We start from the raw sequence: 24,165 nt of genomic DNA, 5'->3' as shown, positions 1-24,165 counted from the left end.
GCCTTGCCGGGTGCAGGTGGGACTCGCGAGAGCGAGGCTCAGAGCGGGGGTGGGGGATGGAGAGAGGGGTGGTCTCTTGTGCGCTGACTGTTAGGGCGCATGCGCCTGCCAGCTGGCTGTTAGGGCGCACGCGTCCCCCAACCCCCTCTCTCAGGGACGCATGCGCCCGCCGGGTAGCTGATAGTGCGCATGCCCTCGGTGGGTACATGCTCCCGCCAACTGGCTGTTACCACGCATGAGCCCGCCGGTTGGCTGTTTGATACTGCGCATGCGCCCGCCGGCTGCCTGTTACCGCGCATGCGCCCGCGGGCTGGTTGTTAACGGCGCATGCGCGCTGGTGCCTAACGGCTCTGCTGGGCTAGGTGCTCGTTTCAGAGGCTGGAGACTGGAGTGTCCCTGGCGGCGGTTGCGGCTGGACCTGGTTACCTGCGGGTGCTTTGCTCCAGAGCAGCGGAAAGCGAGTGGGAACTGAGTTGTCTTGAAGCCAGTCCCTCAGCCTGGGAGATCCTTGGCTTCACGATGGGGGTGGGGGGGTGGTTCCTGGGGGCCTGCAGGAGACGCGTGGCTAGCTGGAGGGAGAATCGTCGCCAGGCTACCGATGGCTTCTCAAACATCCAGTACCGAATCCGGCAGAAACATTTGGGCATGATCCACAAAGCTGCCATCGCTGGTGATGTGAAGAAGGTGGACGAGATCCTCTTACTCAGGTTGAATGAGATAAACGACAGAGACAAGAAGAAGAGGTAACGACCCAGGGCTGGGGGCTGTGGAGGGAGGCCTGGGGATATAGGAAAAGCCCCCATTCCTGGTTTCGGGGTAGAGGAGATATGGTGCAGGGTGAAGGCATGGGTGGGGTGGAAGACAGGCTGGGGGTGGAGTTGGGTGGGCGGGTGTGGGGCATTGTTGTGGGGAGTAGAGTTGGGAGGGGGACTGTGGTAGGAAGTGGAGTTGGGTGGCGTCTGATGTGGTGGGGGACGGTGGTGTGGGTAGCGTTGGTGATGGACTGGTCGGGAGTGGAGTGGCGTGAGGGTTGAATGGGGTGAGGAACTGGTGGAAGGTGGGTGATGGCATTGGATGTGGTGGGGACTGGGCAGAAGTGGAGTGGAGTGGAGTGGATTGAAGGATGAATGGGGTGTTTGTGGGAGTGTGGGGGGTTGAGTGGGATGGGGTTCGATGGAGCGGGAGTACTGGTGAGGGATAAAGTTGGGTAGGACGTGGGTGGAATGCAAGGTGGGGGTGAGGTGAGTGCTGTCATGAAGGGCACTGGGCTCTCTACCCTGGCAGGCTCAGTAGCACATGGGTTGTGGAAACTTTGCCATGGGGATGGAGCACCCAAGCCGTCTTTATCAGCAGCAAAACAAAAACAAAGCTTAGCTGGTTTCTGATCCACTCATCATTCCCCTTACAGAGCACTTTATAAACCATTTTAAAGTGATTTAACTAACAAAATTAAATAGATACATCACTTTCTTTTTCTTTTTTTTTAATTGCATTTTAGGTTTGTGGGTACATGTGAAAAACGTGCAAGATTGTTGCATAGGTACACACATGGCAGTGTGATGTGCTGCCTTCCTCCCCATCAACTATATCTGGCATTTCTCCCCATACTATCTCTCCTTAACTCCCCACCCCCCACTGTCCCTCCCCTATTTACCCCTGACAGACCCCAGTGTGTGATGCCCCCCTCCCTGTGTCCATGTGTTCTCATTGTTCAACACCTACCTATGAGTGAGAACATGCAGTGTTTGATTTTCTGTTCTTGTGTCAGTTTGCTGAGAATGATGCATTCCAGGTTCATCCATGTCCCTACAAAGGACACAAACTCATCCTTTTTAGTGGCTGCATAGTATTCCATGGTATATATACGTCACATTTTCCCTGTCCAGTCTATCATCAATGGGCATTTGGGTTGGTTCCAGGTCTTTGCTATTGTAAACTGTGCTGCCATGAACATTCGTGTACATGTGTCCTTATAGTAGAACGATTTATAATCCTTTGGATATATACCCAGTAATGAGATTGCTGGGTCAAATGGAATTTCTATGTCTACGTCCTTGAGGAATCGCCACACTGTCTTCCAAAATGGTTGAACTAATTTACACTCCCACCAACACTATAAAAGTGTTCCTATTTCTCCACATCCTCTCCAGCGTCTGTTGTTTCCAGAATTTTTAATGATCGCCATTCTAACTGGTGTGAGATGGTATCTCTGTAGTTTTGATTTGCATTTCTCTAATGACCAGTGATGATGAGCATTTTTTCATATGTTTGTTGGCCTCACATGTGTTTTCTTTTGTAAAGTGCCTGTTCATGTCGTTTACCCACTTTTGAATGGGCTTGTTTTTTTGTTGTACATCTGTTTTAGTTCTTTGTAAATTCTGGATATCAGCCCTTTATCATATGCATAGATTGCAAAAATTTTTTCCCATACTATTTGTTGCCGATTCACTGTTATGACTGTTTCTTTTGCTATGCAGAAGCTGTGGAGTTTGATTAGGTCCCATTTGTCTATTTTGGCTTTTGTTGCCAATGCTTTTGGTGTTTTGGTCATGAAGTCCTTGCCTACGCTTATGTCCTGAATGGTTTGCCTAGGTTTTCTTCTAGGATTTTTATGGTGTGGTCTTATATTTAACTCTTTAATCCATCTGGAGTTAATTTTAGTGTAAGGTGTCAGGAAGGGGTCCAGTTTCTGCTTTCTGCATATGACTAGCCAGTTTTCCCAACACCATTTATTAAACAGGGAGTCCTTTTCCCATTGCTTGTTTTTGTCAGGTTTATCAAAGATTGGATGGTTGTAGATGTGTGGTGTTTCCTCTGAGGACTCTGTTCTGTTCCATTAGTCTATATCTCTGTTTTGGTACCAGTACCATGCTGTTTTGATTACTGTAGCCTTGTAGTATAGTTTGAAGTCCGGTAGTGTGATGCCTCTGCTTTTTTTTTTTTTTTTTTTTTCTGAGAATTGACTTGGGTATGCAGGCTCTCTTTTGGCTCCATATGAAGCTTAAGGTGTTTTTTTCCAGTTCTGTGAAGAAGGTCATTGGTAGCTTGATGGGGATAGCATTAAATCTGTAAATTACTTTGGGCACTATGGCCATTTTCACAATATTGATTCTTCCTAACCATGAACATGAACATGGAATGTTTCTCCATCTGTTTGTGTCCTCTCTTATTTCACTGAGCAGTGGTTTGTAGTTCTCCTTGAAGAGGTCCTTTACATCCTTTGTTAGAAGTTGTATTCCTAGATATTTTATTCCCTTTGTAGCAATTGTGAATGGCAGTTTGTTCTCGATTTGCCTCTCTTTAAGTCTGTTATTGGTGTATAGGAATGCTTGTGATTTTTGCACATTGATTTTGTATCCTGAAATTTTGCTGAAGTTGTTTATCAGTTTCAGGAGAGTTTGGGCTGAGATGATGGGGTCTTCTGGACATACAATCATGTCATCTGCAAATAGAGACAATTTGACTTCCTCCTATCCTATTTTAATATGCTTTGTTTCTTTTTCTTGCTCAAATGCTCTGGCTAGAACTTCCAATACTATGTTGAATAGGAATGATGCGAGAGGGCATCCTTGTCTAGTGCCAGATTTCAAAGGGAATACTTCCAGTTTTTGCTGATTCAGTATGATATTGGCTGTTGGTTTGTTGTAAATAGCTTTTAGCATTTTGAGTTACATTCAATCGATACCTAGTTTATTGAAGGTTTTTAGCATAAAGGACTGTTGAATTTTATCAAAGGTCTTCTCTGCATCTATTGAGACAATCATGTGGTTTTTGTCTTTGGTTCTGTTTATGTGGTGAACTACATGTAGATTTGTGTATATTGAACCAGCCTTACATCCCTGGGATGAAGCCTACTTGATCATGGTGGATAAGCTTTTGGATGTGCTGTTGCAGTCAGTTTGCCAGTATTTTATTGAAGATTTGTACATCTATGTTTCTCTTCTTGCTGAGTCAATGCCAGGTTTTGGTATCAGGATGATGCTGGTCTCATAAAATGATTTGGGAAGGATTCCCTCTTTTTGGATTGTTTGGAATAGTTTCAGAAGGAATGGTACCAGCTTCCCTTTGTATGTCTGGTAGAATTCGGCTCTGAACCCAATTGGATCTGGGCTTTTTTTTTGGTTAATAGGCTATTAATTGCTGCCTCAACTTCAGACCTTCTTGATGGTCTATTCAGGGTTTTGACGTCTTCCTGGTTTACGCTTGGGAGGATGCAAGTGTCCAGGAATTTATCCATTTCTTTGACGTTTACTAGTTTATGTGCATAGAGTTGTTTGTAATCTCTGGTGATGCTTTGTATTTCTGTGGAATCTCTGGTGATATCCCCTTTATCATTTATTATTGCATCTATTTGATTATTCTCTATTTTTTTTTTTTAATCTGGCTAGTAGTCTGTCTATTTTGTTGATCTTTTCAAAAAACCAGCTTCTGGATTTATTGATTTTTTGGAGGGCTTTTTTTTTTTTCTCTCTGTCTCCTTCAATTCTGCTCTGTTCTTAGTTATTTCTTGTCTTCTGCTAGGTTTAGAGTTTTTTTGAAGTTGCTCCTCTAGCTCTTTCAGTTTTGACAATATGGTGTCTATTTTTGATCTTTCTTTGCTTGTCATGTAGGCATTTATTGCTGTATATTTTCCTCTAGACACTGCTACAAATGTGACCCACAGATTCTGGTATGTTGTGTCTTCATTCTCATTGATTTCAAAGAACATCTTTATTTCTGCCTTCATTTCATTGTTTATCCAGTCAAAATTCAAGAGCAAGTTGTTCACTTTCCATGAAGCTGTATGGTTCTCAGTTAGTTTCTCGATTCCATGTTCTAACTTGATTGCACTGTGGTCTGAGAGACTGTTTGTTTTGATTTCTGTTCTTTTGCATTTGCTGAGGTGTGATTTACTTCCAATTATGTGGTCAGTTTTAGAGTAGGTGTGATGTGGTGCTGAGAAGAATATATATTCTGTGGATTTTGGGTGGAGTTTTGTAAATGTCTATTAGGTTTGCTTGGTCCAGATTTAAGTTCAAGTCCTGGATATCCTTGTTAATTTTCTGTCTTGTTGATCTAATATTGACAGTGGGGTGATAAAGTCTCCCACTATTATTGTGTGGGAGTCTAAGTCTCTTTGTAAGTCATTAAAAACTTGCTTTATGTATCTGGGTGCTCTTGTATAGGGTGCGTATGTATTTAGGATCATTAACTCTTCTTGTTGCATTGATCCTTTTACCATTATGTAATGTCCTTCTTTGTCTCTTTTGGTCTTTGTGGTTTAAAGTCTATTTTATCAGTGCCGAGAATTGCAACTCCTGCTTTTTTTTGCTCTCCATTTGCTTGGTAAATCTTCCTCCATCCCTTTCTTTTGAGTCTTTATGTATCCTTGCATGTAAGATGGGTTTCCTGGATATGCACACCAATAAATTTTGGCTTTTTATCCAATTTGCTAGTCTGTGTCTTTTGATTGGGGCATTTAGCCCATTTACATTTAGAGTTAATATTGTTATGTGTGAATTTGATCGTTCCATTTTGAGGCTGGCTGACTGTTTTGCCCATTAGTTGATGCAGCTTATTCATTGTGTTGATGTTCTTTACGATTTGGTATGTTTTTGGAGTGGCTGATACTGGTTGTTCCTTTCTATGTTTAGTGCCTCTTTCAGGAACTCTTGTAAAGCAGGCCTGGTGGTGATGAAATCTCTGAGTACTTGCTTGTTCATAAAGGATTTTATTTTTCCTTCACTTATGAAGCTTAGTTTGGCTGGATATGAAATTGTAGGTTGAAAGTTCTTTTCTTTAAGGATGTTGAATATTGGCCTCCACTCTCTTCTGGCTTTTATGGTTTCTGCTGAGAGATCTGCTGTGAGTCGGATGGGCTTCCCTTCGTGGGTAACCCGACCTTTCTCTCTGACTGCCCTTACCATTTTTCTCCTTCATTTCAACCCTGGTGCATCTGACGATTATGTGCCTTGGGGTTGCTCTTCTTGAAGAATATCTTTGTGGTGTTCTCTGTATTTCCTAGACTTGAATATTGGCCTGCCTTGCTAGATTGGGGACGTTTTTCTGGATAATATACTAAAGAGTATTTTCCAGCATGAATTCATTCTTTCCGTCACATTCAGGTACACCTATCAAACGTAGATTAGGTCTTTTCAAATAGTCCCATATTTCTTGGAGACTTTGTTCATTCCTTTTTACCCTTTTTTCTCTAATCTTGCCTTCTCATTTTATTTCAGTGAGTTGATCTCCGACCTCTGATATCCTTTCTTCTGCTTGGTCAGTTTGGCTGTTGAAACTTTTGTATGCTTCACCAAGTTCTCGTGTTGTGTTTTTCAGCTCCATCAATTCACTTATATTCCTCTGTATGTTGTCCATTCTCGTTAGCATTTCATCAAATCTTATTTAAGAGTTCTTAGTTTCTTGCATTGGGTTAGAACATGTTCTTTTAGGTCACAGAAGTTTCTTATTACCCACCTTCTGAAGCCTGATTCTGTCAATTCATCACACTCATTCTCCATCCAGCCTTGTTCCGTCACTGGTGAGGGGTTGTGATCCCTTGTAGGAGGAGAGGCATTCTGGTTTTGGGTGTTTTCATCCTTTTTGCACTGGTTTCTTCCCATCTTTGTGGATTTATCCACTTGTCGTCTTTGTAGTTGTTGACTTTCAGATTGGGTCTCTGAGTGGACGTCCAGTTTGTTGATGATGAAGTTATTTCTTTCTGTTTCTTAGTTTTCCTTCTAACAGTCTGGCCCCTCAGCTGTAGCACTACTGACGTCCACTCCAGGCCTTGCTTGCCTGGGGATCACCTGCAGCAGCTGCAGAACAGTAAGGGTTGCTGTCAGTTTCTTCTTCTGCTATCTTTGTCCCAGAAAGATACCTGTCAGATGTCATTCTGATCTCTCCTTTATGAGGTGACTCTTTCAATATACGGGGGTCAGGTAGCTGCTCAAGAAGACAGTCTGTCCTTTATCGGAGCTCAGGTGCTGAGCTATGAGCTCCGTTTTTCATTCAGGGCTGCTGGGCAGGTACGTTTAAGTCTGCTGCAGTGGAACTCATAAACCCCTGTTTTCTTTTCCCCAGGTGCTCTGTCCCAGGGAGTTAGGGCTTTTTTTTATGAGTTTCTGTTGTGCTGCTGCCTCTTTTTCAGGGCTGCCCTGCCCAGTGAGGAGGCAGCCTCGTCACTGTCTGCTGCAGAGGCTTTGTTGAGCTGCTGTGGGCTCCACCCAGCTGCCATGTGAACTTCCCTGCAGTCCTGTTTATACGGTCCTGCCTAATCAGTGGTTGCCCACCTCTATAATGGCAGACTGTCTCTGTAATGGTGGGCTGCCTCTGCAATGGCGGACTACCTCTGTTGTGGTGGACTACCTCAGTAATGGCAGACACCCCTCCCCCACTGAGTTGGACCATCCCAGGTTCAGCTGTGCTTGCTGTGAAACTCTCATTTAGAGTGTTTCAGATTGCTGTTTTTTGTGGGAGTGGGACCAGCCAAGCCAGCTCACCTGGCTCCCTCCCTCAGAGCCCTTTTTTTTTTCTTTTTTTTCTTTCAGTTGAATGGGCAACTCCATCTCCCAGGTGTTCTAGTCTCCTGTTGAAAAGGCTCCAGGATCTGTGTGATTTCCCATGTGGTGACCCACCACACTGGCTGAAACAGCCACCCTGAGATTCATGGTGCTTTTTTGCCTGGGAATATCCTGGCCTGGCTCCCTGCTTCAGTCCTCTTTTTTTTATCCATCGAGTGGGTGACTCTATTTCCCAGAAATTCCAATTGCCAGCTAAAACGGTGCCTGGACCTTATATTTTGTGTGGAGGGCTATAGCACTGGCCAAAACAGCTGCACTGGCAACTCGTGGGGCTCCTCTGCTTGGCAATCTCCTGGTCTATGGGCAATAAAAATACGTCTGGAAATGTGGCATCCACTCACCCTCTGCACTTTCACTGGAAGCTGCAATTCTGAGCTGCTCCTAATCGGCCATCTTGGATCTGTTCCTTATTAAGGGGACGTTATTATGTGTGCTTGTAGGTTTTTCTGCATACGTTTTATTGTATAGATAATTTTTATTATATACAGGTTTATTACATATATGCAAATGATAACAATGAACTCCTCTGCTCTGTGTGTTCATTCTTTCAATCCAGTTATTTCTTCAACATAAGCCAAATACCTTTTATGTAGCAGACACATTCTTCCATCTTTCAGGACCCCCTTCCATCCTTAAAAATTTCATTTATCTGCCCAGCCTGAGCAAGCTAAGAGATTTAAAATTGGACTATTAGGGTTTAATCTCAATTGAAGCTTTTATTCCCTTTTTTCAAATGAAAGTATTTCTGAAGGTAGAAAGTATTTGTAAAAGATAACCTTTAAATACCCTTCTGAAAATTTAGATTTAGCTCAGAGAAGTTTAAATACCAACAGTGTTAAATACTACTATTAATTTTTGGAAATACTTGATTCAATACATTCTATAAATCTAAGTACTAACAAAGTAGGTGTGCTTATTAATTTGAATCCTGAGTTTTCTTTGGCTTTAAGTTTTCTGAAAAAGTAAGAATTACTTTGTTTTAAAAATGTGTTGTTATTTTCATTTCAGCCCTCTTTTTCTGTCGTACTTCTAAGAATGAAAATATATTTAGATATCAATCATATGAGTAGAGCTGCCTGTTCTATATACCATATCTCAGTGTAAGGCACTGTGAATTATGGGATGCCCCATTATTTTATGTATCAGTAAGAAAATGTTTAAAATACTGCCAATAGGCTGGGCGTGGTGGCTCACACTTGTAATCCCAGCACTTTGGGAGGCTAACGAGGGAGGATCACCAGAGGTCAGGAATTCGAGACCAGCCTGGCTAACATAGTGAAACCTCATCTCTACTGAAAATACAAAAAATTACCCAGGCATGGTGGCATGCCCCTGTATTCCCAGCTACTCAGGAGACTGAGGCAGGAGAATTGCTTGAACACAGGAGTCAGAGGTTGCAGTGAGACGTTGCAGTGAGCTGAGATCATGCCATTGCACTCCAGCTTGGGCAACAAGAGCAAAACACCATCTAAAAAATAAATAAATGAAATGCTGCCAATGTTAGTCTCAATAAATCATGAATTATAAGCAGGATTCCAAAGTCAGAAATATTAAAATGTGACAAAATGGTCTTCTTAGTTGAAATACAATGATACCTCTAATCCTTAAAACATATTTCAAAGTAGGTATAATTGTAATTTTTTACTTAATTAAAATGTTTTTGTAAGTAGTAATGCTTAACGATGATTGAGCTGTTATTTGTGCTGAGAACTGTTGTAAATGCTTTGTATAGATTCTCATGTAAGCATCACACTGGGAGATAGCTACTATTCTCATTTGTATTTCACTAATGAGGAAATTGAGGCTCATAAGGGCTCACCAGCAGTGAATGAGTGACAGAGCTTAAAGTAGGAATCAAGCCCAAATTGAACTGAATCCAAAGGCTAAGCCCTTTCTATTAAGCAACCTGCTCTTTCATCAAATGTGGTAGGTAATAAGTGCTAAGAAAGACTGAAGTTTCTTCACAGAAAAGTAACTGTTAGTTTTTAAGGCAGAGGGATAACATACTATTTGATGTTTACAATTAAATGCATCATTGTTTGTTTTGCGATAGTGCACTACAATTGCCTAAAATGTCCTCTCACTCTAATAGGACTGCTCTACATTGGGCATGTGCCCATGGCCATTCAGGATTGGTAACTCACTTGGTGGCCAGAAAATGCCAGCTTAACCTCACTGACAATGAAAACAGGACAGCTCTGATCAAGGTATATGGTAGTCAGCTTTTTCAGCATGAAATGGATTTAATTTAAAATCACGGAATAAAATGAATTAATCTCATTGGAATATAACTAGTTGCTGAATCATGTGAAAGATTTCCTAGAATTTACAATCTATTTTTTGGTCTAATATTGACAGGCTGTACAATATCAGAAAGACGTTTGTGCATCCATCCTCCTGGAACTTGGTGCTGATCCAAATATTACAGACATGTACAGCAACACTGCCCTGCACTATGCCATTAACAATGAGAATATATCAATGGCAGGAAAACTGCTTGCATATGGTGCAGATATTGAAGCAAGAAGCCAGGTATAGATCAACCGGTGTTCTTTTCAAAGTATTTTATGTGTATTTGTTTTACCATTAACATATGTAAGGGTCAGTTTTCTATATTTGGAAGCTCACATACTCCCTAAGTGAAGATATTTTTAAATAATGTAATTATCTAAGATTTTACTATAAATATGTAAGCTTTTAAAGCACTAGAGGATGCAGCTTTTATTTATGCACTTATAAATATCTGTGAAAACACAGAATTTGTGAAAGGTAATACTTTAAAACATTTTTCCACTCAAGTTTTTCTTCCCTCTGATTAGCATAATGTGACACAGAAAAGTAAAATTTGCCCTTAAATCTCAAAGAAAATTAAAGTATTTTACAATCAATATAATCCTTGCTACTGTTGACAGTTTTTCCCCCAAAAAATAATTTATGTGAGAGCAATTGATGGCTTTTGTTCAAGGGCACAAGATGGAAAGGTTGGACAGGGTAATGAACAGCCATCAGAAATATGCGTGCTGATTTGGACATTAGATAATGAGGACAAATACTGAGAAGAGAGTTTTGTCTTTTTTGTTTGCTTCCAGTGTATATGTCTAGACAAGGTTCTTTTCAGTTTGGGGAATAATAAGTCTTAGTTTGGGAGAGTGAGTTGTAAAATTGTCTTTGCCTATGCCTGTGTCCTGAATGGTTTTGCCTAGATTCTCTTCTAGGGTTTTTATGGTGTCAGGTCTTATATTTAAGTCTTTAATCTATCTGGAGTTAATTTTAGTGTAAGGTGTCAGGAAGGGGTCCAGTTTCTGCTTTCTGCACATGGCTAGCCAGTTTTCCCAATACCATTTATTAAACAGGGATTCCTTTCCCCGTTGCTTGTTTTTGTCAGGTTTATCAAAGATCAGATGGTTGTAGATGTGTTGTGTTTCCTCTAAGGCCTCTGTTCTGTTCCATTGTTCTATCTCTCTTTTTTGGTACCAGTACTGTTTTGATTACTGTAGCCTTATAGTGTAGTTTGAAGTCCGGTAGTGTGATGCCTCCTGCTTTGTTCTTTTGCTTAGAACTGACTTGGCTATGTGGGCTCTCTTTTGGTTCCATATGAAGTTTAAAGTGTATTTTTCCAGTTCTGTGAAGAAGGTCATTGGTAGCTTGATGAGGATAGCATTGAATCTGTAAATTACTTTGGGCAGTATGGCCATTTTCACGAAATTAATTCTTTCTAACCCTGAACATGGAATGTTTCTCCATCTGTTTGTGTCCTCTCATTTCGTTGAGCAGTGGCCTTAGTTTTCCTTGAAGAGGTCCTTTACACTCCTTGTTAGTTGTATTCCTAGATATTTTATTCTCTTTGTAGCAATTGTGAATGGCAGTTCATTCTTGTTTTGGCTCTCTTTAAGTTTGTTTTTGGTGTATAGGAATGCTTGTGATTTTTGCACATTGATTTTGTATCCTGAGGCTTTGCTGAAGTTGTTTATCAGTTTCAGGAGATTTTGGGCTGAGATGATGGGGTCTTCTAGATATACAATCATGTTGTCTGCAAATAGAGATAATTTGACTTCCTCCTTTCCTATTTGAATTCTCTTTATTTCTTTTTTTTTTTGCTTGATTGCTCTGGCTAGAACTTCCACTATTATATTGAATAGGAGTGGTGCGAGAGGGCATCCTTGTCTAGTGCCAGATTTCAAAGGGAATGCTTCCAGTTTTTGCCCATTCCATATGGTATTGACTATGGGTTTGTCATAAATAGCTTTTATTATTTTGAGTTACATTCTGTCAATACCTAGTTTATTGAGGGTTTTTAGCATAAAGGGCTGTTGAATTTTGTCAAAGGCCTTCTCTGCATCAATTGAGATAATCATTTGGTTTTTGTCTTTGGGATAGTTTTTATTAAGCAGAGTCTGACCCTTTCAGGGTTTTGTGTCTCTTAGTTGCTAATTCAGGTGAGTAGGTCAAGAAATCATTGTTGTAAGCAGGTTTTCCCGTTAGAATAGTAGCACATTTTTGACCTTTTTTAAAAGTTTAAGCTGTATTATGGACTATCTCATTATGTAATTAGATTTGTAGAGTTTTGGCATGGTTAGGAAGGCAGTTTTAAACACTGAAGACCATGAGGTTAGTAAGAATACACATAGGTGTTCTTTCAATAACTTACTTACAGCAGTCCTATGAACTAATTATCCATTTTTTAAATGAGCTGGGAAAGTTATATACAAATAGAATGTAAATGAATGAATGTTGGAAAAGTTCTTGAAGTGGCAATTATGAATCTTAGTGGCAATTTTTATTGCATTTTGGGGCCTGACTTTTTTGTTAAAACATCTGAAACTAAAAGGAAATATTTTACATGCAAATATTTGCTTTATATACAATTATTTAAAAATATATTCATAGCAAATATGAAAACATAAGATCTGTAGTCTAAATGTGCCCCATAGATTTAGTTTAGTTTACCTCCATAAGATGTGTCAACATGTAAAATTTAGGCAACTCATACACAGATGTAGATTTCAGGCTTCTCTTAAAGGATCACATCTGAATTCCCTTGAGCTCATATCACTGTTCAGTATGCTATGCAGAGGTTACCCCTTTATGTGAGGCATATGTGCTCCAGTCTGCTACTGTGCCTTCCAGACACCCTAGGTGGGGTATCTGAAAAGAAAGGAACAGTATGTGGGTAAGCACAGTGGAGTGAGTGAGAAGGAAGGAAGTGATTGCTTTTTTTTTTTTTTTTTTTTGAGACGGAGTTTTGCTCTTGTTACCCAGGCTGGAGTGCAATGGCGCGATCTCGGCTCACTACAACCTCCGCCTCCTGGGTTCAAGCAATTCTCCTGCCTCAGCCTCCTGAGTAGCTGGGATTACAGGCACGTGCCACCATGCCCAGCTCATTTTTTTTTTTTTTTTTTTTTAGTAGAGACGGGGTTTCACCATGTTGACCAGGATGGTCTCGATCTCTCGACCTCGTGATCCACCCGCCTTGGCCTCCCAAAGTGCTGGTATTACAGGCTTGAGCCACCACGTCCGGCCCCAGTTGCTTTTTATTTCCTTTCTACTTCATATGTTTAAGTTCATAGGATCTTAAATAAGGTTTTCAGTTCAGTTGAGAAATATGTAATTTTGTGAATTATAAATTGTTTTTGCTGCTTTACAGGGTGAACTTACGTCACTTTTACTTGCCATAAATAGGAAAAAAGAGCGAATGGTGGCATTTTTGTTGAAGAAAAAACCAGATTTAACTGCAGTAGATAATTTTGAAAGGTACAATAGTTCTTTTTTTGTTCATTTTTAAACTTGAGTGTTGTTCTAGAGTGGTAACAGTCACTTGTCAGAAATATTAAATTGATAAGATTAACTTATTATTATTGGGATAGAGAGTGAAATATCAACACAAATCATCAGGTAAACAATTATTTACACTGGGCAACAAAAAATCTGTATTATAGGATTCATCTTCTCTTATGTTGACTGTTGACAGATGAGGTGATATTTTGAGTCATACGATCTTACATTAACTAAAGGGATTTCATATTGGTTTTATTTGTTTTAAAAGTGTAGACTTCAACTTTTAGTTTACTTTGACTCAATATTGAAATTTCTTAACTCTCTTATAGTAGTTTTAACCTTTGCTTCTTACATACTTTTTCTTTAAAAATACTATGTTAAAGATAAATTAGAGTTGAAAATCATTTTGTCTTTTGGATGACTTTGCTTTAGCTTGCTTTCTCTTAAGAATCTTAATGTTAGGTTATTCCTAAGTGACTGTTAATTGCTATTGCTAGATACTGTGGGTTCATTGGGCTTTTTTCTTCTTTTTACTTCTAGTGTATTTTTATGTTATTTTAAATTAGTATGGGCAGAGGACAAAAAGATAGCTTTAAATGGATAAACTTAACTTTTCATGAATGCAAGCCATGGGTGGCTGACAATGAGGGAAAAAAAAGATAAGCTTTAGATTCACCCAAGACTGGGTTTAATTCATTGCTTTTCTACTTGTTAGGTGTGTGACCTTGGGAGCATTACTTATCACCAAGTATGTTTTTCTGTGTGAAAAAGAGAAAATAGTATCTCTTCAATGGTGGTTGTTTATGAGTAATGTGTATATGTGTATATATATATATATATATATATATATATATATATATATAGTATTTAATTGAATGCCTCGCACATGATTATCAGTATTATTAACTGAAACTATTGTGGCTATTATTAGCATTATTTTTATTGTTTTAAACCTACAGATAGCTCTTACCCCAAGCTGATTTTGAATTACAATATATCAGACTAGGGAAGAAATGGTTAATTCATCAATTAAATGCTTAGCTACTTTAGGTAAGTGACCTGAACATAGTATCCTGCTCATCAAAGGACTTTATTTTAGCAACTTCTTCTGTGTCATATCCCAGTGGCACAAGACGCTTTCTTGTTGTCCCTTCCTTTTAGCTTTGGTTGCAATTTACAAACATGAGCCCTTGAACACCCAAGATGCTTGTGTTTATTAGTAGATATAATTGGTTAATTCTACAAGGTCAGACAAGATATTAAATTGGTAAAGTATATAATTATAGTTTTTAATATAACTTTGCTAAAGTTCCTAAACATGAAATTATCTCTCTGTTATTTTAGATCAGCCCTCATACTTGCTGCTCGTAATGGATCAACAAATGTAGTCTACCAGCTTCTTCAGCACAATGTTGATGTTGTTTTCCAAGATATATCTGGATGGACAGCAGAAGACTATGCTGTTGCTTATAACTTTCGAGAGTAAGTGTTTAAAAGGCCACTGAACAATAAATTGAGGCTTAAAATAATTGTAACCATTGCATCTTATACATCAGGTGAGATTTCATAGTTTGGTTCAGATAGGTTTGGAGTGGCAGTGAGTTAGTCCACTTCATCAGCCAGAAATCAAGCATAAGACTAGACTAGTTAGAAGTAGCAATGAGTGCAGGATTCTTTAACTCAAGACTCTTAAAGACTTTTATGCTTAGGGATCCTAATGTTTTCCATTTCATTCCAAGTATAACCCCTGTGCATGGAATAAAATAGTTTCACATCTTTGATTTTTACAATTAATTATTTGAGTCTTGAAATGTCCAGTTTATCAGAAAATGTTGGACTATCTCCTGGGAACTGTCTTATATACCCTCTACCTTGCATTTTTCCAGAACCTAAGAGGTCCCCTAAGTCCAAAGAAGACAATCATGTTTTACAAGTCAATAAGAGTGGAAAGGGGAGGATATTCTAATTATTCTGTTGTTTCCATGGATTCTGTTAACTGGTTTTTGCCATTGAAACTACTGTATTCTGGTAAAAATTGACTTTTGCCGCAAGAATGCCCCTTCTGATTTAGATCCCTCATTCTTTATAGTAGTCTATACATAGTCTTCCAAGTCACAACTTGTAGTTCACATAAATATGCTTATATTCTCAGCCATTGTTTCCAAAGCACCAGTACCCTGCTCTGGCTTCTAGACATCCTAGCTTTACCCACACACATAGTGAGCAAATTGACCCTTCCTTCCATACTCAAAACTTCATGTGGAGCCCATATCTTAGCCTGGAATCCTAGATATTGATGGTAAGTTATTCTTTGAGTCCCTTGTTTGTCTTCTTTCCAGCAAATATTAGTTGGGATAGTTCTAAGCTGTTAGAGATGTTCAGATAGTGTTGCAGAAAGATATCAAAGACTTTTCTTCTTTGCTACCAGATTTTTACCCCAAGCCCCTTTATATCATATGTAGCAGCTTTTCTTAGATAGTGGAAGGTCCCATAAAGTTATCCTTTCCCAGAGCACCAACTTGTGGCTGGCCCCTCAAAAGAATCTGTTTTCGATAATAAAAATCTCCCAAGCTACTTGCTTCTCTTTATCAAGTTTTTAAAATTTCTTCAAATTCTACCTTATAGGAAGCCATTCATCAGAATTACTTGAGTCTCAGGTAGGTGAGTTGAACTGAACAGAGCCAAGCTTCATCCATGATTCATCAGTATCCATTTATAAAAGTAGGGCTTTGTGCTTGCTTCAGCAGCACGTATACTAAAACTGGAACAATATAGAGAAAGTTAGCATGGCCCCTACATAAGCATGCCACACTAATCTGTGAAACATTCTATATTTCACACAGTTACAAAAAGGTAAGCTGACTAGTTTGCTGACAAGTTTCCAGAAAACAGTGTGAGTCAGAGCAAAACAGGTGCTAGCCAATAGTGAAATTACGCATTTTTATTACAAAAACATTGGTATAAGGTAATTTATGAAATGAGAATGGAGCTGAGTAACCCATGGTGCGTTGCGTGCAAATATATTGGTAGTATGTATCTCAGAAATGAGAAAAGACCCACTTACATCTCCTTCATGAAACTTTAAAAAATTAGGGTTTTTGTCTTCCATGTCAGTTTGGGATGACCATGGAGAGAAAGCATCATCCTAACAAAGATCCGCTGGTTCAGAGTTAGAGTCATGTTATCTATTCTAATGAGACAATCTATTTATAATAAATTTAATTACAAACACAAACTGTGAAACAATTGAGATGTCCTGAATCATAAGCCAAAAATAATAGAACAACTAATAAGCAAAATTAAGGCTTAACAACATTTTCAAAAGATCACAACATTTTAATATTAAGACATATGGGAAACTACACATTGGGTTTCATTTGGAATTCCAAAATAAGTTCAACAACAAAGTTCAAGAATTAAATTATTCCATTGCTTCACTGTTTCTCTGAGCACATTAAAATGTTATTTCATTAAACATTTATAACAACCTAGTGAATAAGGTAGCAAAACCTTCATTCTTTAGAAGAAGATATTGAGCCTAAGAGGAGGAACTTGTCCAAGAACAAATACATCTTGGTTACAGAGCTAGGACTTATGAGTCAGATCGTTTTCCATTATGTCAACCTTACATGTTAATTTACTGAGTTTTACTGCCTTCACTTCATGAGTACTTTACTTTTTTCTTCTTTAATTAGAAGGTTAATAAGAATTTTATAGAGCTTAAAAACTAAAAGTATATGGGATAAAGTTCTGATATTGTTTGATATACTCTCAGAATTTAATGTATCTGGTAAATGTTTTTCATATCAGCATTAAAATAGTAATTGTATTTACTACATTTTTATACATAGCATTCGCAGACTAATTTCTGAATATAAAGCAAACAAGAAACATAAAAGTCTTCAAAATAGCAATCAAGGTAAGACTTCTGACAGTGCATTCCTCTTGATGGTCCTATCATAGATAAAAAAGTAATAGGAAGGAAGTGATCACAAAACAGCAGTTTAAAAAAACCACTGTGTAAATTGAATGTATATTTTTAAATTACTTTCTTGGTAATCTAGATTTCAGAATTATTTAAAAGGTTACTTGTAGGCAATTTATAATCTCAAGCCATATTATCTGAAAAAACAATTCATTATTGTATTTTCTAAAATTCTAGATGATATTTTTGTGTAAACAAGAAAAAAGATTTTTAAGTTAGAATGTAGTATGTTTTCTTTATAGTCACTTTGACGAATTAGACTTGTAAAATTGGATATTCTAATCTGTAAAATAAGTGCTTTGTATTTAGTAAATACATATTACAGCTGATCTTTGAGCAGTGTGGGATTTAGGGGTACCAGTCACCTATTCACTTTGAAATCTGTGTATAACTTTAGACTCCCCCTATAACTTAACTACTCATGGCTTATCATTGACTGGAAGCCTTATTGATTATAAAATCAATTAAGACATTTGTTATATGTTAATTATTGTTATATGTGTTATATACTGTATTGTTAATACAATAAACTAGAGAAAAAGAAACTTATAAAGAAAATCATACTGAAGAAAGAATATATTTTCATTCAGTGAAAAGTGGATCATCGTAAAGCTTTTCATCCTCAGAGTCTTCAAGTTGGCCTGACTGAGGAGGAGGAAGAAGTAGATGGAGATTGATCTTGCTGTCTCAGGTGGCAGGGACAGCAGAAAATCTGCAGATAATTGGCCCCTGCAGTTCAAACCTTTGTTATTCAGAGGTCAACTCTGACAGTGATTTGTGTCACTGAAAAAGTAACTGTCTTCAAAACCAGAATTTCAATGAGGCTTTTCTGGTACCATGAAGAAACATCCATAAGAATTGTACCAATACCTATAGGATATTATTTTTTAAAGATACCTACTATGTGAAGCCAGAAAATAAATTCCTTATTGAGAAGCACAGGTCATATTACATATTCTTATACCAACAAGGTCTCGCTAGTATTGACTTAATTCCCCCCAAGTGGAAATCAAATGAGATATATTTATTTTGTTAGAATGAGATTTGTTCCATCTGCTAGTTAATTGTCATAACATCAATTTTGTTAGAAGAAGACACTCTGTTACCATTAGCTAAAATATTATTATAATAAAACATGGGTAGGATTAAGGTAAGCATGCAGAGTGAGTAGATATTTGCCAGGTAAAGAAGCCAAAGAATGATAGTTGACGAAAGGAATATCTAACAAGATTATATGTTTGGCAGAAGGAACAGCTAAGAAGATTGCACATTTCCCAAAAGGAAAAGCAAGTACAAATACTAAAGGTAAGATGCTTGAGGGAACTTCACAGAGTTTATGAGCAGTTAGTACAGTTAGTATAATATGAGAGTGGTTGGGAATGATTTGAATACCTAGCTAAGTTAAGCTTAGGAAAGACTTTTTAAACATATTGAAATGAATAGATCTTATCCGTAGTCCATGGAAAAATTCTTAGATAGAGTGCTTGTGACTGCAAACATTAGATGATCTAACTAACAATAGCTAAAACAATGGGAGCCAAAGTTGTTTTGGTGGTTCAGCGATACCATCCTATCTCACTTGTCTCTTTCAGCTGTGCTGTTGGCAGTGTTTTGTTCATATCTCCTTTCATGGTTGGCTACTTAGCAATAGCTTCAGACATCGTGTTCTCACAAGAGAGTATCTAAAGGCTGGAAGGGTTACTTTTTTTCAAGTGTTCCTTTTAGAAAAGGAAGAAAAGTCAGGAGCTTTGCATTGGACTTCCTGTGACATTTTATTGGCTTGATTACTCCAGCTGCTCATTCCTAAACCCGGCACTGGAAAAGCAAATGTAATTATTTTGATTTACTTAGAATAATTATTTCTCTTTTTGGAGCTTGGAGGGATATTGGATGATGAATATCCAGGTAAACTTGCATTTCTCCAGCAAGAAAAAAATAAGGAATGGCTACTTGATAGGGAACCAGCAATGTTTGCTGCAGGGATTCACTAGAAATTTTTCAGAAGGGAAGTCACAAGATTTGAAAATTAGGGCATTCTGGTTATGATATAAAGCAAGGATTGGCAAGCTTTTTCTGTAAAGGACCAGATAGGTAATATTTTAGGCCATGTAGTCTCTGTCATAGCTACTAAACACTGCCACTGAAGTGTGAAAGCAGGCATAGATAGACTGTGCTCCCAAAAAAAGTTTATGTACAAAACCATATGACAGGCTGGATTTGGCCTACGATCTGTAGGTTGCTGACCCCTCACTTAGAAGGTCGTGAAAAGTAACCACATAGACTGGGAGACAAAGGAAACTTTGGCTATAGTCAAAGCTGTAGTTTCCTTATCACTGGTCTTTGCACTAGCTTAATCTACTGTGAGGTTTTCACCCAACCCAAGGTGAAATAATCATAAGAAGCTCAGTTTATTCACTTTAAAATGTTCATTTTTTCTTGCCCTTATTCTCTTTTCAGTTTTTTCTTAGTTTTTTTTATTTAGAAAATATTAATAATTGGTAGGGTTTTTTTTTTCCCTTGTGAAAGACATCAGTTTAGAGGCCATGTTTAACTAGAAAATATAAACATATTTATCTTGTGGCAGTGGAAATATAAATCCAAGGCAGAAAAGAGGCACAGTTAATATGGTTTAGTGATTGTTGAAAGTAAAATGTTAGATGGCAGAGAGAAATCTTAGATTATAAGTGTTGAATTTGTGCACTAACATTTATACTATATTAGAGGAACAGGGAATTTCAGGTGAATAGAGAAGCATAGGGAAGAGGGAAGACAAATGTGAGTTTAATGGAACAATCGTAGAGGATATTTTTTGTAGGTAATTGGATAATAGGTATTTCTAGCTAGAGATGAAACTCTGAGGTGGGAGTTGCCAACATAGAATGATCCTGTTATAATTATTAAGCAAACTCATAGATCTCAATGAGCTGAAGTTGTATAATGACAAGAAAGCCAGTGACAGAACCCTAGGCATAGCAACATTTTCCAAAGGAAAAGGGCGTGGGGTAAGGGAGAATGAGCAGTAGCTAGAGAAATGTAGGAGAGGAGTAGAGGAAGTGGTGTTGCAGAAATTTATAATGTGAGAATTTCAAGAAGCTAATATCAATTCTAACAATTAAGATTACTAACAAGTAAAAGGGATGTAACTTTGAAAAGCTCTCTGGTGGTACCCTTTCCAAAAGAATCATTTTAGAGTTGTAAGGTTTACTATGATTTGATTCATACTTCTGGTGTTCAAATATGAAAGAACAAATCTACCAAGATCCTACCTAACTTATTGGTAACTACAGCAGCTATGTACAAGGGGTCAGGGAAGATAATCTAGACTGATGCGTACCCGTGCCAACATTTTTCCACAGTTGTCAAAACCTAAAGATCATGTGTGAGGAAAAGTACTGTCTTTCTTATCTGCTTCCTGTGGAAAAACTTGATTTATATTCAAGTCCTTGATAAGTTCCTCTGGATACATTTTGAAGCTTAAATATGGTACTAGCAACTAAAACCTGCTGTCAGACACATACCCTCTTTTGTCTTGGAATTATAACACAGCCATGTTTTAACAGTTTCAAGTTTTGAACACAAGCGTAGTTTAGAGACCAAGAATTTGGAGAAACTGACATCTTTTGTATAATATCATGGAGAAAAATATAAGGTGATATGAAAATACTAGTTCTCAGCATTCTGGTGACATCAGTAGAAAAGCCAGTACTTGGTTCTTTTTCTTAGTGCAATTCCCTCTTCATTTGCCTCTTCTGATATCTGCACTTCTACTGCTTCCTTCTGAATTTCATCCCTAAAGAAAACACTTCTAGAATACATTTCTAATGACCATTGATGATGAACATTTTTTCGTGTGTTTGTTGGCCTCATATATATATTCTTTTGAAAAGTGTCTGTTCATATCCTTTGTCCAGTTTTGAATGGGTTTGTTTGTTTTTTTCTTCTAAATCTGTTTCAGTTTTCTGTGGATTTTGGATATAAGTCCTTTGTCATATGGGTAGATTGCAAAAATTTTTTTCCCATTCTGTTGGTTGCTGGTTCACTCTAATGATTGTTGCTTTTGCTGTGCAGAAGCTCTGGAGTTTACTTAGATGCCATTTGTCTATTTTGGCTTTTGTTGCCAATGATTTTCGTGTTTTAGTCATGAAGTCTGTGCCTATGCCTATGTCCTGAATGGTTTTGTCTAGGTTTTCTTTTAAGGTTTTTATGGTGTTAGGTGTTATGTTTAAGTCTTTAATCCATCTGGAGTTAATTTTAGTGTAAGGTGTCAGGAAGGGGTCCAGTTTCTGCTTTCTGCACATAGCTAGCCAGTTTTCCCAACACCATTAAACAGAGAATCCTTTCCCCATTGCTTGTTTTTCTCCAGTTTGTCAAAGATCAGATGGTTGTAGATATGTGGCATTGCCTCTGAGGCCTCTGTTCTGTTCCTTTGGCCTATATCCTGGTACTTGTTCCTTTCCGTGCTTAGTGTTTCTTTCAGGAGCTCTTGTAGGGCAGGTCTGGTGGTGACAAAATCTCTCAATAATTACTTGTCCATAAAGGATTTTATTTCTCCCTCACTTATGAAGCTTAGTTTGGCTGGATACGAGATTCTGTGTTGAAAGTTCTTTTCTTTAAGGATGTTGAATATTGGCCCCCACTCTCTTCTGGCTTGTAGGGTTTCTGCCGAGAGATCTGCTGTGAGTCTGATTGGCTTCCCTCTGTGGGTGACCTGACCTTTCTCTCTGGCTGCCCTTAGCATTTTTTCCTTCATTTCAACCCTGGTGAATCTGACGATTAAGTGCCTTGGGGTTACTCTTCTTGAGGAGTATCTTTGTGGAGTTCTCTGTATTTCTTGAATTTGAAATTTGGACTGCCTTGCTAAGCTTGGGAAGTTCTCCTGGATAATAACCTGGAGTGTGCTTTCCAGCATGAATTCATTCTCCCCATCATATTCAGGTACACCGATCAAGCATACATTAGGTCTTTTCGCATAATCCCATTTTTCTTGGAGGCTTTGTTCATTTCTTTTCATGTTTTTTCTCTTGTCTTGCCTTCTCTTTTTATTTCATTGAGTTGATCTTCAGCCTCTGATATCATTTCTTCTGCTTGATCGATTCAGCTATTAAAACTTGTGTTTGCTTCACGTAGTTCTCGTGCTGTGTTTTTCAACTCAAGTTTTTTATGTTCTTCTCTAAGTTGGTTATTCTAGTTAGCATTTCTTCTAACCTCTTTTCAGGGTTTATGGTTTCTTTGCATTGAGTTAGAATGTGTTCCTTTAGCTCAGAAAAGTTTGTTATTACCCATCTTCAGAAGCCTGTTTCTGTCAATTCATCGCACTCCTCACTCAAGTTGTGATCCTGTGTTGTTGAGGAGTTGTGATCCTTTGAAGGAAAAGAGTGGTTCTGGTCTTTGACGGTTTCAACTTTTTTGCGCTGTTTTTTTTTTTTTTTTTTTTTTTTTTCCTTTTTTCATCTTTGTAGATATACCTGGCTGTGATGTCAGGGAGCTGCTTGATGAGGTCGCTTGTCTGCCTGTGGAGGCGCTACTGGGTTTCTAGGGACTCCTTCAGGTTACTAGGAAAGCTTCCTGTGTCTTTTTTGTTTATACTGGGAGATTAGGCCCACCTCTTCCACTGACCTGTAAGCGTTGTCAAGAATGCTGTCCTGTTGCTAAGTAGGCTTCCTGTGTTTTTTGTTAAAACATGTAGCCCAATTCCACCCCTCTATTGGTGAGTTGTGCCCTTCCTCCACTGGGCTGGATCATTCAAGGTTCATCTCAGACTGTGGCAGTGGCTGCACAACCCACTAGAGTCAGAACTTCAGCCCTCTGGGGTTTATGGGAGAGGGTAGGGAGCCGCCCAGCTGCACCCAGCCATCTCCCCCTTTCAGCTTCCTCTCTCTCCAGTCATGGAGTAGGGGCCTGCCCAGCTGCTCCCGCTTACAGCTCCCTCTCTCTCCAGGTGGTGGGAGGGTACAATAGCTCAGTCTGCAGGCTCTTATTCAACTCTATGCTTGTAATTCCTGCTGCTTGACTGGCAAAGATCCCCTGTTTTGTGTACTGCTGAGGCTTTAGGGGAAGTGCTATGTCTTGACTGGAGTGCCAGAGGGAGAGCCTCCCACTCACTGGTCCGATGCACTTTCTGGGTGAAGGAGCACCCCTCCCCGCCCTGGTCTGCCCTGAGTGGGCTTTGTTCACCATCGGACCAGATGCATTAAAATGCACCTGGTACCTTGTTTGGAGCTAGGAGATCTCTGGATTTCTGCATCTTTCTTGCTGGGTGTTGTGCGCTGGAGTTGTGTCTAATCAGCCATCTTTCAGGAGTTTTTAAATGAAGGTAGAGTTTTGCTGTGTTGCCCAGGTTGGTCTTGAACTCCTGGGCTCAAGTGATCTTCCCACCTCAGCCTCCTGAGTAGTATCTGGAATTACAGCTGTGTGCCACCATACTCCCTTATGATTCTAATAGTTTATGTTTTTCTATTGTTGATTTAAAATATATATTTTTTTCTTTAATAGCGCATGCTGCTACCTCTGAAGACTGCATGAACAGGTAGGATTTTACAGATTTTGAAAAATGATATGTAATCTAAGGGACTGTAGAGTAAAGAAACTAATAACTGTTGGGTGTTTTATGCTGGGCTTATGTGCTTCACATTTATCATCTCCTGTAGTTCTCATATAGCTTTGCAAGTAGCTGTGCTATTATCACCTGCTTTTTTAATAATTAGGTATCCACGATTTAGAGAGGTTGGATAATTAGCCCATGATCTTGTAATTAACAAGTAGCCAACCCATGATTTGACCATGAGCCTGCCTGGCCCCCAGATCACTTCTCTTAAGACCTGTGCAGCAATGGGATCAAGGTAC

The 24,165-nt window shown here is 38.8% G+C and overlaps 1 protein-coding gene and 1 non-coding gene across 9 annotated transcripts in view; both read left to right on the top strand.

The window, feature by feature from the left end:
- Window positions 1-352: 352 nt before the first annotated feature.
- The window catches only part of ANKRD62 (ankyrin repeat domain 62), a 112,618-nt gene continuing 88,805 nt past the window's right edge, over window positions 353-24,165 (top strand). For 5 of the 8 annotated variants that reach the window (XM_074383807.1, XM_074383805.1, XM_074383804.1 and 2 more), the window contains exons 1-8: window positions 353-743; window positions 9,655-9,769; window positions 9,921-10,094; window positions 13,207-13,313; window positions 14,682-14,819; window positions 17,189-17,256; window positions 18,568-18,627; window positions 23,815-23,848. In XM_074383807.1, coding sequence (XP_074239908.1) covers window positions 520-743; window positions 9,655-9,769; window positions 9,921-10,094; window positions 13,207-13,313; window positions 14,682-14,819; window positions 17,189-17,256; window positions 18,568-18,627; window positions 23,815-23,848 — 920 coding nt within the window. In that variant the 5' untranslated portion in view covers window positions 353-519. The remainder of the gene's footprint in view (window positions 744-9,654; window positions 9,770-9,920; window positions 10,095-13,206; window positions 13,314-14,681; window positions 14,820-17,188; window positions 17,257-18,567; window positions 18,628-23,814; window positions 23,849-24,165) is intronic. The other 3 variants (XM_074383810.1, XM_074383811.1, XM_074383809.1) reach the window with 3 other exon arrangements.
- On the top strand, window positions 16,069-16,175 carry LOC120361700 (U6 spliceosomal RNA). Its single transcript, XR_005577840.1, has one exon. It is a non-coding gene; the product is annotated as a U6 spliceosomal RNA (small nuclear RNA).

The sequence above is a fragment of the Saimiri boliviensis genome, chromosome 13 (genome assembly GCF_048565385.1).
Source record: "Saimiri boliviensis isolate mSaiBol1 chromosome 13, mSaiBol1.pri, whole genome shotgun sequence".
NCBI classification, from domain to species: Eukaryota; Metazoa; Chordata; class Mammalia; order Primates; family Cebidae; genus Saimiri; species Saimiri boliviensis.
This window is presented reverse-complemented; position numbering and strand designations above follow the sequence as displayed.